This window comes from Pyxicephalus adspersus, chromosome 11 (assembly GCF_032062135.1).
Source record: "Pyxicephalus adspersus chromosome 11, UCB_Pads_2.0, whole genome shotgun sequence".
NCBI classification, from domain to species: domain Eukaryota; kingdom Metazoa; phylum Chordata; class Amphibia; order Anura; family Pyxicephalidae; genus Pyxicephalus; species Pyxicephalus adspersus.
The window spans coordinates 54,428,211-54,438,557 of record NC_092868.1 but is presented as its reverse complement, the minus strand read 5'-3'; the positions used below and the strand labels follow the sequence as shown (position 1 = coordinate 54,438,557).

General features: G+C 37.1%; 1 protein-coding gene across 10 annotated transcripts in view; it reads left to right on the top strand.

Moving 5' to 3' along the window:
• Positions 1–200: 200 nt before the first annotated feature.
• Positions 201–10,347, top strand: part of LOC140340306 (uncharacterized protein CXorf65-like) — a 43,411-nt gene continuing 33,264 nt past the window's right edge. For 7 of the 10 annotated variants that reach the window (XM_072425381.1, XM_072425385.1, XM_072425379.1 and 4 more), the window contains exons 1-6: positions 201–384; positions 1,093–1,179; positions 1,742–1,858; positions 1,956–2,030; positions 5,735–5,836; positions 5,921–10,145. In XM_072425381.1, coding sequence (XP_072281482.1) covers positions 360–384; positions 1,093–1,179; positions 1,742–1,858; positions 1,956–2,030; positions 5,735–5,836; positions 5,921–5,970 — 456 coding nt within the window. In that variant the 5' untranslated portion in view covers positions 201–359 and the 3' untranslated portion in view covers positions 5,971–10,145. The remainder of the gene's footprint in view (positions 385–1,092; positions 1,180–1,741; positions 1,859–1,955; positions 2,031–5,734; positions 5,837–5,920; positions 10,146–10,347) is intronic. The other 3 variants (XM_072425383.1, XM_072425380.1, XM_072425388.1) reach the window with 3 other exon arrangements.

Here is a 10,347-nt window from a genome sequence, read left to right as displayed (position 1 = left end):
TGTGTGAGGTATAACAGTCTGATATCAGGTGTATAAATCACAGCAGACCTGAGTATTCTAAAGATCTAATGCTTTCCTGGCACCAATCACTAGCAACACCTTGGAGACCAAACTTTGTAAAGCCCAAGCTAAGCTGATTGCATGCTGAGCCTCTTATTTAATAATGAGAACTATTTACTCAGTAATCAGAGGATGCTTGGTAAACAAGCACTAATGGATGGCTGTTCCACTCTCTCTCCCTGGTGATTGCTTGTGTTTTCACTCCACACTTCTGCTGTAACTAACTGCTTTCATAAACTAACTGGAGAGTGAAGAGGAACGTATGATAACCATTTGACTTCTTTAAGAAATCAGCAAACATGTTTATAACAGTCCTTTATGGAGGTAAGTGGAAATGTATCGCCAAATATTAGAATTTGTGCATGAGTGAAACTGACACTTGTGTCATCATAAATAGGCAAGCTAATTTATTAAAAAACATTAGATGTCTGTCCTATCCATCCCTTGGCTTCAGTCTTCTGACTTGGAAAGGGGATAGACGAATTCTGATTTCACTTGCTACATATTTGTTCAGAGCACTGAAGCCAGAGACAAGAAGTTGCAGATACTTCAATTGTTAGATGTCCTCCAATGCTGCAAAAAAATGTCCTCTGGTGTTTGCTATGAGCCAGCAGCTCCAGAACTACCCAAGAAATGTGCATTCTGTCAATAAAAATCCTCCTTCTGCAACCCACTTTTAGAATAGAACTGTAGATAAAAGATAATATGATTATCATATTATTTTTGCTGTATCTGTAAGGGGTGATTTAGTGTATGTAAAGCTGTATTTCTGCACAGGATCAGATTTGGAGCACACAAGACAATATATGGTATGGACATAGAAGGTTAGAGAACTGTGAGATGTATTAAGAGAACCCCGACAGTTTTTTTTGCTTTGGGGACCTCTAACCAAAAAGCAGCATTGATCACTCCTTCATTCTTCAGAAGGTTTAGCAACATTTTAGACTTATAATAGCTTAAATCAGTTACATGAAGCTGCTAATGAGCCTCCATTTAGTCATTCTAATTATTTTAAGTGATTTCTCTCTGCAGATAATGAAGAAATGTTGTTTAACATCAATTGCAGAGTGCAACTTCTGCTGGAAAGTATCAAGAGCTGCTGCCATTGTGACAATGAAGGTATGTCCGGGATAGGGAGTGATATAAACCTCAGGGACCATAGCAGAATTATACCAGGTCCTCCCGAAACTCCAGCCTCTAGGCTTACTGTGCAATTCTATACAATGCCACAGCCATTCAATAAACTTATATTTCTGATTGAATGTCTTTGTGTGTCCTACAACAGCTATGTGGTCTTCAAATTAGGTTCTATAGAAGGAGAATAGACTTTTGGGTGATGCTATGTTATGGCGGGGGCTTGTAAGTGGCTTTAGGGATAACTTCACCTCAAAATCACTATTGTGCTAAACCTAGTACACTAAATTAGCATCATAAATATTTACATTTCCCCACATAGACTCAGATATGGTCCTATTGATTGCTCAGACCTGTATGAAGAGGGTTGGGGAGAATGAACAGTCCCTTGTGCTTCCTCCCCAAAACAATAGCCTTGGGTCATTTCGCAATCTGACATAGATGCTTTTCACAATTGTAGCAAGAATCTAGTGTCTGTAGGATCCTTAAGAAATTCAGGTTACATATATACTTTTATTAGGCCTTTAAATCCTTTAACCTTGGGCAGGTGAAGTGGATCTTGCAGATGAAAATGGCCAAGTGAAAAATTTACTGGAAAATCAGCAGCATTACGCCAATGAGGTTCTCAACGAGAGGGAGACTTGTGTTCTGCTCGCTGTGACAAGTAAGTGATGTGTATGTGATCTGTTTGCATTATTTGTGGTCTGTTCCAGCCAGGGAGCGCCCATTCCTAACCTTTATAATTGTTTCCTTCTCTTCAGGGCCTCAGGACTCACCTGATGTCATATTTACACCTTTACTGAACGATGACAACATTGTGAACACCAAATTTCTTGGTAAAATTCCAAACAAAAGATCACACAGTGTGCACCGTTATAGAACACTGTCTTAAATAGACTGTGGAAGGACTTGTTTTAGGACATTATTGAGATGTTTTCATATACGTGCAATATAATAACATCTAGTATGTTGCATAACAATGTCAAAGTTAGCTTAATTACACTTAATTTACTATTGATACATAAATCCTGTTCATACCATAAGTATTGAGTATTATGCTAATATTCATGATTATTGGGACCCAGGACGATGTAATTTAAACATAGATGCTACTGGGAAAAGTCCATTACTTCCTGTCTTGTTGATGGAGGCCAGAACAGCTATGGGATGTGACAACATTTAACAATTTCTTTCTTTCAAACCCTTCTTTTCTTCATTTTAAAACCAAGTTAAAACAGTTTGTTGTCTATCATATCAATTATATTTCATGTATTAGAGGAGGAATAGACTGCAGAGATGGAGACATAATCCTGCCCCTGTACAAAGCATTGGTCACACCACATCTGGAATATGCAGTCCAGTTTTGGGCACCAGTTCACAAAAAGGACATTGTGGAATTGGAGTGAGTGCAGAGAAGGACAACTAAACCAATAAAAGGAATGGAGGAGCTCCGCTATGAGGAGAGATTAGCTGAACTGAATCTATTCTCCCCTGAGATGAGACTTATAAGGGGGGATATGATCACCCTGTATAATATATAAATGGTCCATATAGAGAACTCCCTTCCCAATTATTCACTTTGAGATCATTATAAAGAACAAGGGGGCGCTCTTTGCGTCTGTAGAAAAAGAAATTTAATCTCCGGATAAGGAAGGGATTATTCACTGTAAGGTCTGTGAAAATGTGGAATCGGCTCCCTCAGGAAGTAGTTTCACCAACTACTATGGATTGCTTTAGGAAAAAGCTGGATGATTTCTAGAAGCACAGAATATAACTGGGGATTAAAGCTTTTAAGGAAAGATAACAGAGACTGTTGATCCAGGGAACATCCGATTGCCTCGGAATCAGGAAGGAATTCTTTTCCCCTGTTGGAGCAAATTGTACCCGGGGTTTTTTTTGGCCTTCCTCTTGACCAACTATGTCTTATAGGGTCCTATATCTGGGATATATTTATTTCCCTAGGGGTTACACTTGATGGACTTATGTCTTTTTTCAACCTGACTCACTATGTAACTATGATGTAACATATAGAATAGATAAGAAATGGGGAAGAAAAGAAGACTGTAAGGGTTTTGTTGGCAAAAAACCCCTTCTGTGTTCCTTTTTCCCCATTTCTTCTGTATAGTAAATATTCTTAGGGGCTGGAAAAAATCAATATATTATAGTTAGAGACACCTACAACCATACATTAGTATCATATGGAATCATAATTGTTGAAAGATCCCTTTGATTTCTTGAATTTAGCCATGCCTCATGGATTTTTCAAGACCCTTTAGAATCCTAGTATTCATATTATTCATTTGTTTCTTCTTCCCCTCTAATGAATATTTCTCGTTATTAATCTCTTCAGTGAGATAACTAAAACTATTAAAAAATAGGAGAGAGAGGAAAGTGCATAACGTATTACTTTATGAGTATATTGTTTGCCTACCCCAGGTGTAATATATCAAAAATGAAAGACAATATATTATTAATAATTAAATATTAATATATTTAAATATATTTTGAAGTTTAGCCACTCAAAACCCCATTCTTTTCTCTTTGTCTTTCTACCTAAAACTATTAACCTATTACCAAGTCTGGGTTACTGTAACCAAAAAGAAGTACTCTTTGCTTCATTAGTAAGATCCCCTTGGAAATACTAAAAGTGAAATTCTTTCCCCCCTCAGTGCAGTGGTGGAAGTCATATGAATAGCACTTGGGACTGTACTTCATACTGTGGAAAATGTCATTCTGATTTTGGAATTTTCCCAAAATACTGGGCATATTGCATTCTCAGTAGAGGTTATATTTCACAGAATTGCATCCATTAGACGCTTGTAATTTAACAACAGGCGTGTGCTCTTGGCAGCTGTGAAGCCATAAATTCTACAACCTAGAACCAGCAGAGAGCGACTTGCTAGGGGTGTTATAAGTCAATAGATGGGATCATGGTGACTGGTATCAGACTTGGGCCAAAGGTTTATTTCATTGTCCTCCAACCTTATTAACAATTCTCTTTAAATCTATCTTTTTATTGAAAAACATGTGCATGGGTGAGATGTTTAATTACCTACCTGTGATACACAAAGTTATACCTGGTACAGGATATATCTAGAATGGTGTGCAGAAACTTTGTCCAAGGATCTGCATGGTCTGTAAATATTTGAAATAGGTGCAGATACCTAAAGTATAGAGTTGTTTTTCCATTCTCTGTATTTTAGTTAATAAACTACTACAACGATCTGCAGATAGATAAATCCTCATCTTTCACCTTTTTTGTTCTTTTCCTATATTAAGTGAACTACTTGCTATGACCTGGGGCAGCAAAACTCTGACATCCTAAAGATTTTCCTTTTTTGGTGCAGCTTGACCTGGATGAAACTCAAGTCTGCCTGTGTACTTACTCTGCTTAAGGTAACAACAAGGTACCACTTAATCTTAGGAATGACAAAAATGGGTTGGAAAACTCCAACTTAGCTTATTGTATTTAAATTTCAGCAGGTGCTCTCAGATTTCTTAGGAGTAGAAGGACACAATGGGCCTAATTTAATAAAGCTCTCTAAGGCTGGAGAGGATATACTTTCAGCAGTGAACCTAGGTGATCCAGCAAACCTAGAATGGATTTCCTGAAAGTCATTTGCTATTTGTTAGCAAATGTTTTTCAATACTGGACCAAATCTACTGGATCACCCAGCTTTACTGATAAAAGTGTATCCTCCCTAGCCTTGGTGACCCTTAATAAAGCAAGCCCATTGGGTCTGATTTATTAAAGCTCTCCAAGGCTGGAGAGGATACACTTTTATTAGTGAAGCTGGGTGACCCAGCAAACCTGAAATGGATCTGGTAAAGGATTAAAAACATTTGCTAACAAATAACAAATGACTTTTAAGAAATCCATTCCAGGTATGCTGGATCACCCAGCTTCATTGGTGAAAGTGTATTCTCTCCAGCCTTGGAGAGCTTTAATAAACCATGCTAATTGTGTCTTCCCACTCCTAAGAAATACAATCTAAAGCTTCGTACAGACTTGCAATAATTATCGTTGGAAATGAACGACTAACGTCGGATCGCATGATAATCGTTAACAAAAAAAGTGCACAACGACGCCGACCAACGAGGATTGCCGCTGGAAACGAATGACCACCCCGGCGCATCTGATTGAGCGACGATCGTTCACTATCGATTGTGTGATTGTGTGATGGTTCTGCAGTACACTTTCTCCTTTACATATAACTTCCTCCATTGTTTAAACAATCGTATTTAGTGTGTGTACATTATTGGTGGATTATATTTGAACAATCATATTGTTACAACATGTACAATATGATCGTTCAAAATAATCGTGCATAATCGTTAGTCATTCATTTTCTAACGATAATTATTGCGTACCTAGCTTAAGAGCATCTGCTGAAATCTGAATATAAAGAGTGATTGCACTATTACTGTTAGCAGGAAGTCTGTAATGAAGTTCCAGAGAATAGTAAAACCTTGTTTTCTGATCACGGTCCAAAACTAATATTAATATAAAACACTGATTATAACTATTTTATTGCTTTAGCAAAGTTAGGAAACTGGGGAGAATCCAAGGACTCGAGTCGCAGATCCAAATCCAAAAAGTCAAACCGAAAAAGCACGGTGGTGATTTCTGCTCCTTCTGATGGTAAGAAGAATTATTCTGTATGTATGACTTGTTATGTTAGATCATATTATTATTATTTACTACTTTAATTTTGGTTTTTAACAGTGACAGCAAAACAGAGCACACCTATAAGAAAACGTCCCATAAAACCATAAGAACACATCAAACTCAAGACTGATAAATCTTTATCAGATGACAAAGTGACACTGGAATCCCAACATCAATATTTACCACCATCCACAACTGATTCAGGGGAAAACTGTGCTAAAAAAATGACACTGATTACTATATAATCATTTAATTCTGTCCCTTCTACAGATAGATCCGGGAGAAGCCTCTGTCTAAATCATTGTTGTAAATCGTTTTCAATGAATATGAATTTAAATGATGAAAAAAAACTGTACATGCTTTTGGAGCTGAACTGCAATTCTTTTTCAAAGCTGGACATCATTTGTGAGTTCTTATTTCTTTGTAACTTATTAGTGAGCGCTCCTGGGTATGTGAGTATAATACAGGGTTTAATATAGTGTAATATAAAAGAGAGACACTTATCGTCTTATATTCACCATGAAGGTAAGTCATTTTATCTTCTGTATTATATGATAGCAATATTGCATTTATACTTTAAAAAAAAAAGGATTGGACAAGAGGTTATATTCACTTTATTCACTTCACTAGTTGTGTACTCATTGGACCAGTAGGGTCTCATTAATTCTACAAAACAAATCAATCTTGCTGCATTGAATAAACAAATTATAAGAAGCAAGCAACAAGTGCATAGAATAATGCCCATTTACCCAATGGTTAAGCCAATCAGCACATTAGGTGCAGGGCTAATTTTAGGTAACATATTGATAAAGATAACATTAACAATAGACAACAGAAACTCTTATTTTAAGGCAGAGAGGAGAGAATTATAAAAGCACAAAGTGGTAATCTGAAGCAAAACATGACTTGCTATTGTTCTCTGTTGGATGCATCAGCAACTTTTTCCCTACTATCTGCTCCTTCGTCTTTTTGCACAGACTACAAATTTTTTTTTTTTAGTCTGGGTTGATTGAATCGTATCTCTGTGTCCAACCACCTGGTAAAACGAATGGCTATCTTACAGTCACATGGTATGTCAGGTTACATACATGTGATAGACAACTACAGAATTTAATATTGTATTCAGTAACTTTCTGTATTGCAGAAATGTATTGGAACAACATAATTTAATAAAAATGTTCTGAATGTGTTTAAATCATAATCCATATTTGCAAATCATTGTGATAATAAATGTAACAGTATAGCAGAGCAATATGTTGAATAGAATTTTTCCTAGAAATAATCCCAATTTTGGAAATCCATTGGAAAGTGCTTGCAGTATGATAATACATTCACCTGGCTCTAGATAGTAAAAGTGTTCATATGTTCGTATTCACATAGATTATCTGCTCATCCTGTACCTTCTCTGCCAACCATTGTAGAATCTGTGCCAACTTTATGCCCAGTAGTTATGCACTGAGATACTATTCAGGAGGGATGGAAGTGAAAAACCATTGATGGCCAATGCAGGTCATTAAACTGTTGTCCCCAGAATAATAAGAGAGCTGGAAACCCTATTTCCCTGAATCGTGACGCCTCCATTCAGCAAATTTTGAACAAACTTCTGTGGAACAACTTTACAAAACTTCTAACTTTCAGCCACTGATGCTAAATATATTGACAGGCTCATCGGTATTCCCTTGTCTTGTTGTTAGTTGTATTCGGCTCTATTGCTATGTCTTACAGACCTACCTGTCATCAGGCCAGCAATCCCCTCCTCTCTGTGCACTGTCCGGAAGTATTGTCTCTTTGCCATGGTGTTGGTTAGTCACGTGGCAATGCAGTGAAGGTAAGTCTCACTTCCTAGCACTGATCACTGGTTCTGCAGGTTGCTCAGCTGCAAATTAGGTCTAAATGGAGATGTTTAAAGGAAACCTGTAGTGAGAGAACATGGTGGCCGTCATGATTGACCTTCCTTCTACAAAATACTGGATGGCTAACCATCATAACAATCCAATAAGTTACATTTTCCAAGTCAGTAATTGATGCCAGTATTAGTCCACTAGCAGTATTAGGAAAAGCCACTTTATTGCCACACAAGGTTCTCCAGCTGCACATTTCAGGAAAAAAGGTTATTGACACCATAGATCTGATTTATTAAAACTCTCTAAGGCTGGAGAAGGGTACACTTTCATCAGTGAAGCTGGGTGATCCAGCAAACCTGGAATGGATCTTGCCCAGAGTTCAAAACATTTGCTAGCAAATGATTTTGAAGAAATTAATTTCTAGGTTTGCTGGATCACACAGTTTCACTGATACAAGTATATCCTTTCCAACCTTGGAGGGCATTATTAAATCGGGCCCAATGACTTGTACAATCTTATGACTGTGAAGAGGGAATGACATTCTCAGAATCCTCTAGGAGTACACAATAGGACTATAATTTAACCAGAATATGGAGCAAAGTTCATTCATCAAGTTCTGCAGGTATATAAAACCACACGCAAGCCTTCATTTGGAGCTGTCAGATTTTTTCAGCAGGTTGGCATGTAATCCAGGACATGTGTTCTATGGTAATAAACACTATTACACAAGTAGCTTGCTGGGTACACTCCGCTTTCAAAGCCTTAGGTGATTCTTGGCACCAATTAAATGTTTTATTTACTGCTACTAATCTAATTATACCTGGTACTGGATTCAGTCCATTAGTAGTAATGTTAATAATACTGTTCAGCTACCTCAAGGAGAACATTCACACTATTTTCAAAACTTGTTTGATGAATAAAAGATGAGGATCGTAATTGGTAACTAAAATTCTATTATAATTTCTGTACAGGGGGAACTAAATATGTAAGTCAGCTGGATTGTAACATTTCAGGAACAGAGCTGAAGAAGTGTCAGTGGGTCTTTCAGAAAAGTGTATTCTGCACTAAAAAATGAGGAAAAGTTTCAGGACATTATCCCTTCTGTAGAAAATTCTCCCATATATAAGAGCAGCAGTACAATGTAGGTTGTCCCCAATTTACCTTTGTCCATATGCATGTTAACATTTACCTTTGCATATTTGCCATTGCAGAAATACAAGCTGCAGTTTTGTTTCTGCTTATATTTTACACTGTCATGGGTTGGAACCAGAATAACACAAGAAGTAATCTATGTTCCTATACAAAAAGTTTTATTTATCAAATATTTACATTATTTATGTATTGGTCTTTGAAAGATATAAAAAGGCTACAATTACAATAGCCTAAATTGGAATAATTAAAATGAAATAGATGTAAAGAATCTACATGTAGCAAAGCAACTAATGGTTGAAAAGCCTATAGGCAGGGAAATGTCACAGGGCATTATTATAATGATGGGGGGTTAATTTGTATCAGGAAAGTTGGAATAAGAAGATAATGAGAAACAGTAATTGTTTGATACAAGAAAAAGTGTGCTAAGTATAAAACCCAGAAAAGGGGAAAGGCAAGGCCATGAGAAATCTAAGCGGTAAGGGATGAATATTGTAGGACTCTAGGAGAGGAGCAACTGGAAGAGAATGGGGAACCCAGAGGCTATACAAATGGATGGAAGACAGGGAATCTATTTTTACTAAGGGAAAATGAGACCATGGAAAGTCTAAAAGGATAAGGATGATAAGGTGATTGTAAGAGACTAGGATATGGGTAAAGGGAACACAGGGCATCTATCTACATACATATTCTATTGTACTCAATTATATTTGTACCTGTATAAATCTTCCTAGATTCTGAATGAATCTGTCCCCTGGCAAACCTAAATACCACACTAAATAGCCGTCATTATATAGCTGTTGTTAACTCCTAATATCCCCATTACCCTGCATTATGTGAAGAATGTCCCCCGGTGCTAACTATCCTATACCTGTCATATACATAGCACCATCTGGCGGCTTAGTTCAGGAGCACAACTCATTCACATTGGCCTGGTGGACAAGGTTTCTGGGTCTGCTTTATACATCTAATACTCTACCAGGAATAAACGAGGGACTCTAAAGTTATGCTATCGGAAAAAAAATCAATTTTTGAACCTGGTACGTGCCAAAAAAATTGTGTTGCTGTAGGGCTACCCCCTCACTTGTAGGCATTAAATGCTGTTGTATGGAGGGAATGTAACATGCAAGAGTACTAACTGTATTCTCAATCTCCCACAGGCTCTTTCCATAAACCTCTCTAAACTTCAGTCGCAGGCATGGATACCATCCCATACAAGAAAGGATGCTAATGGTGCACATACAACATGGTACTTGGATAGAAGATCCATCATGGGAGCAAGAAATGTGGTAAGTAAACTTTTCTATGTACATCCCCCTAGACCTAAGCCAGCATTCTTGAGTTTAGCTTTATCAATCTAGGTAATTTCCAGTAAAATGATGGAGATTTTTTCATTACAGATTTGCAATATATATATGTATATGATGTTACATAGTAGGTTAGGTTGAAAAAAGACATAAGTCCTTCAAGTTCAACCACTAGGGAAATAAA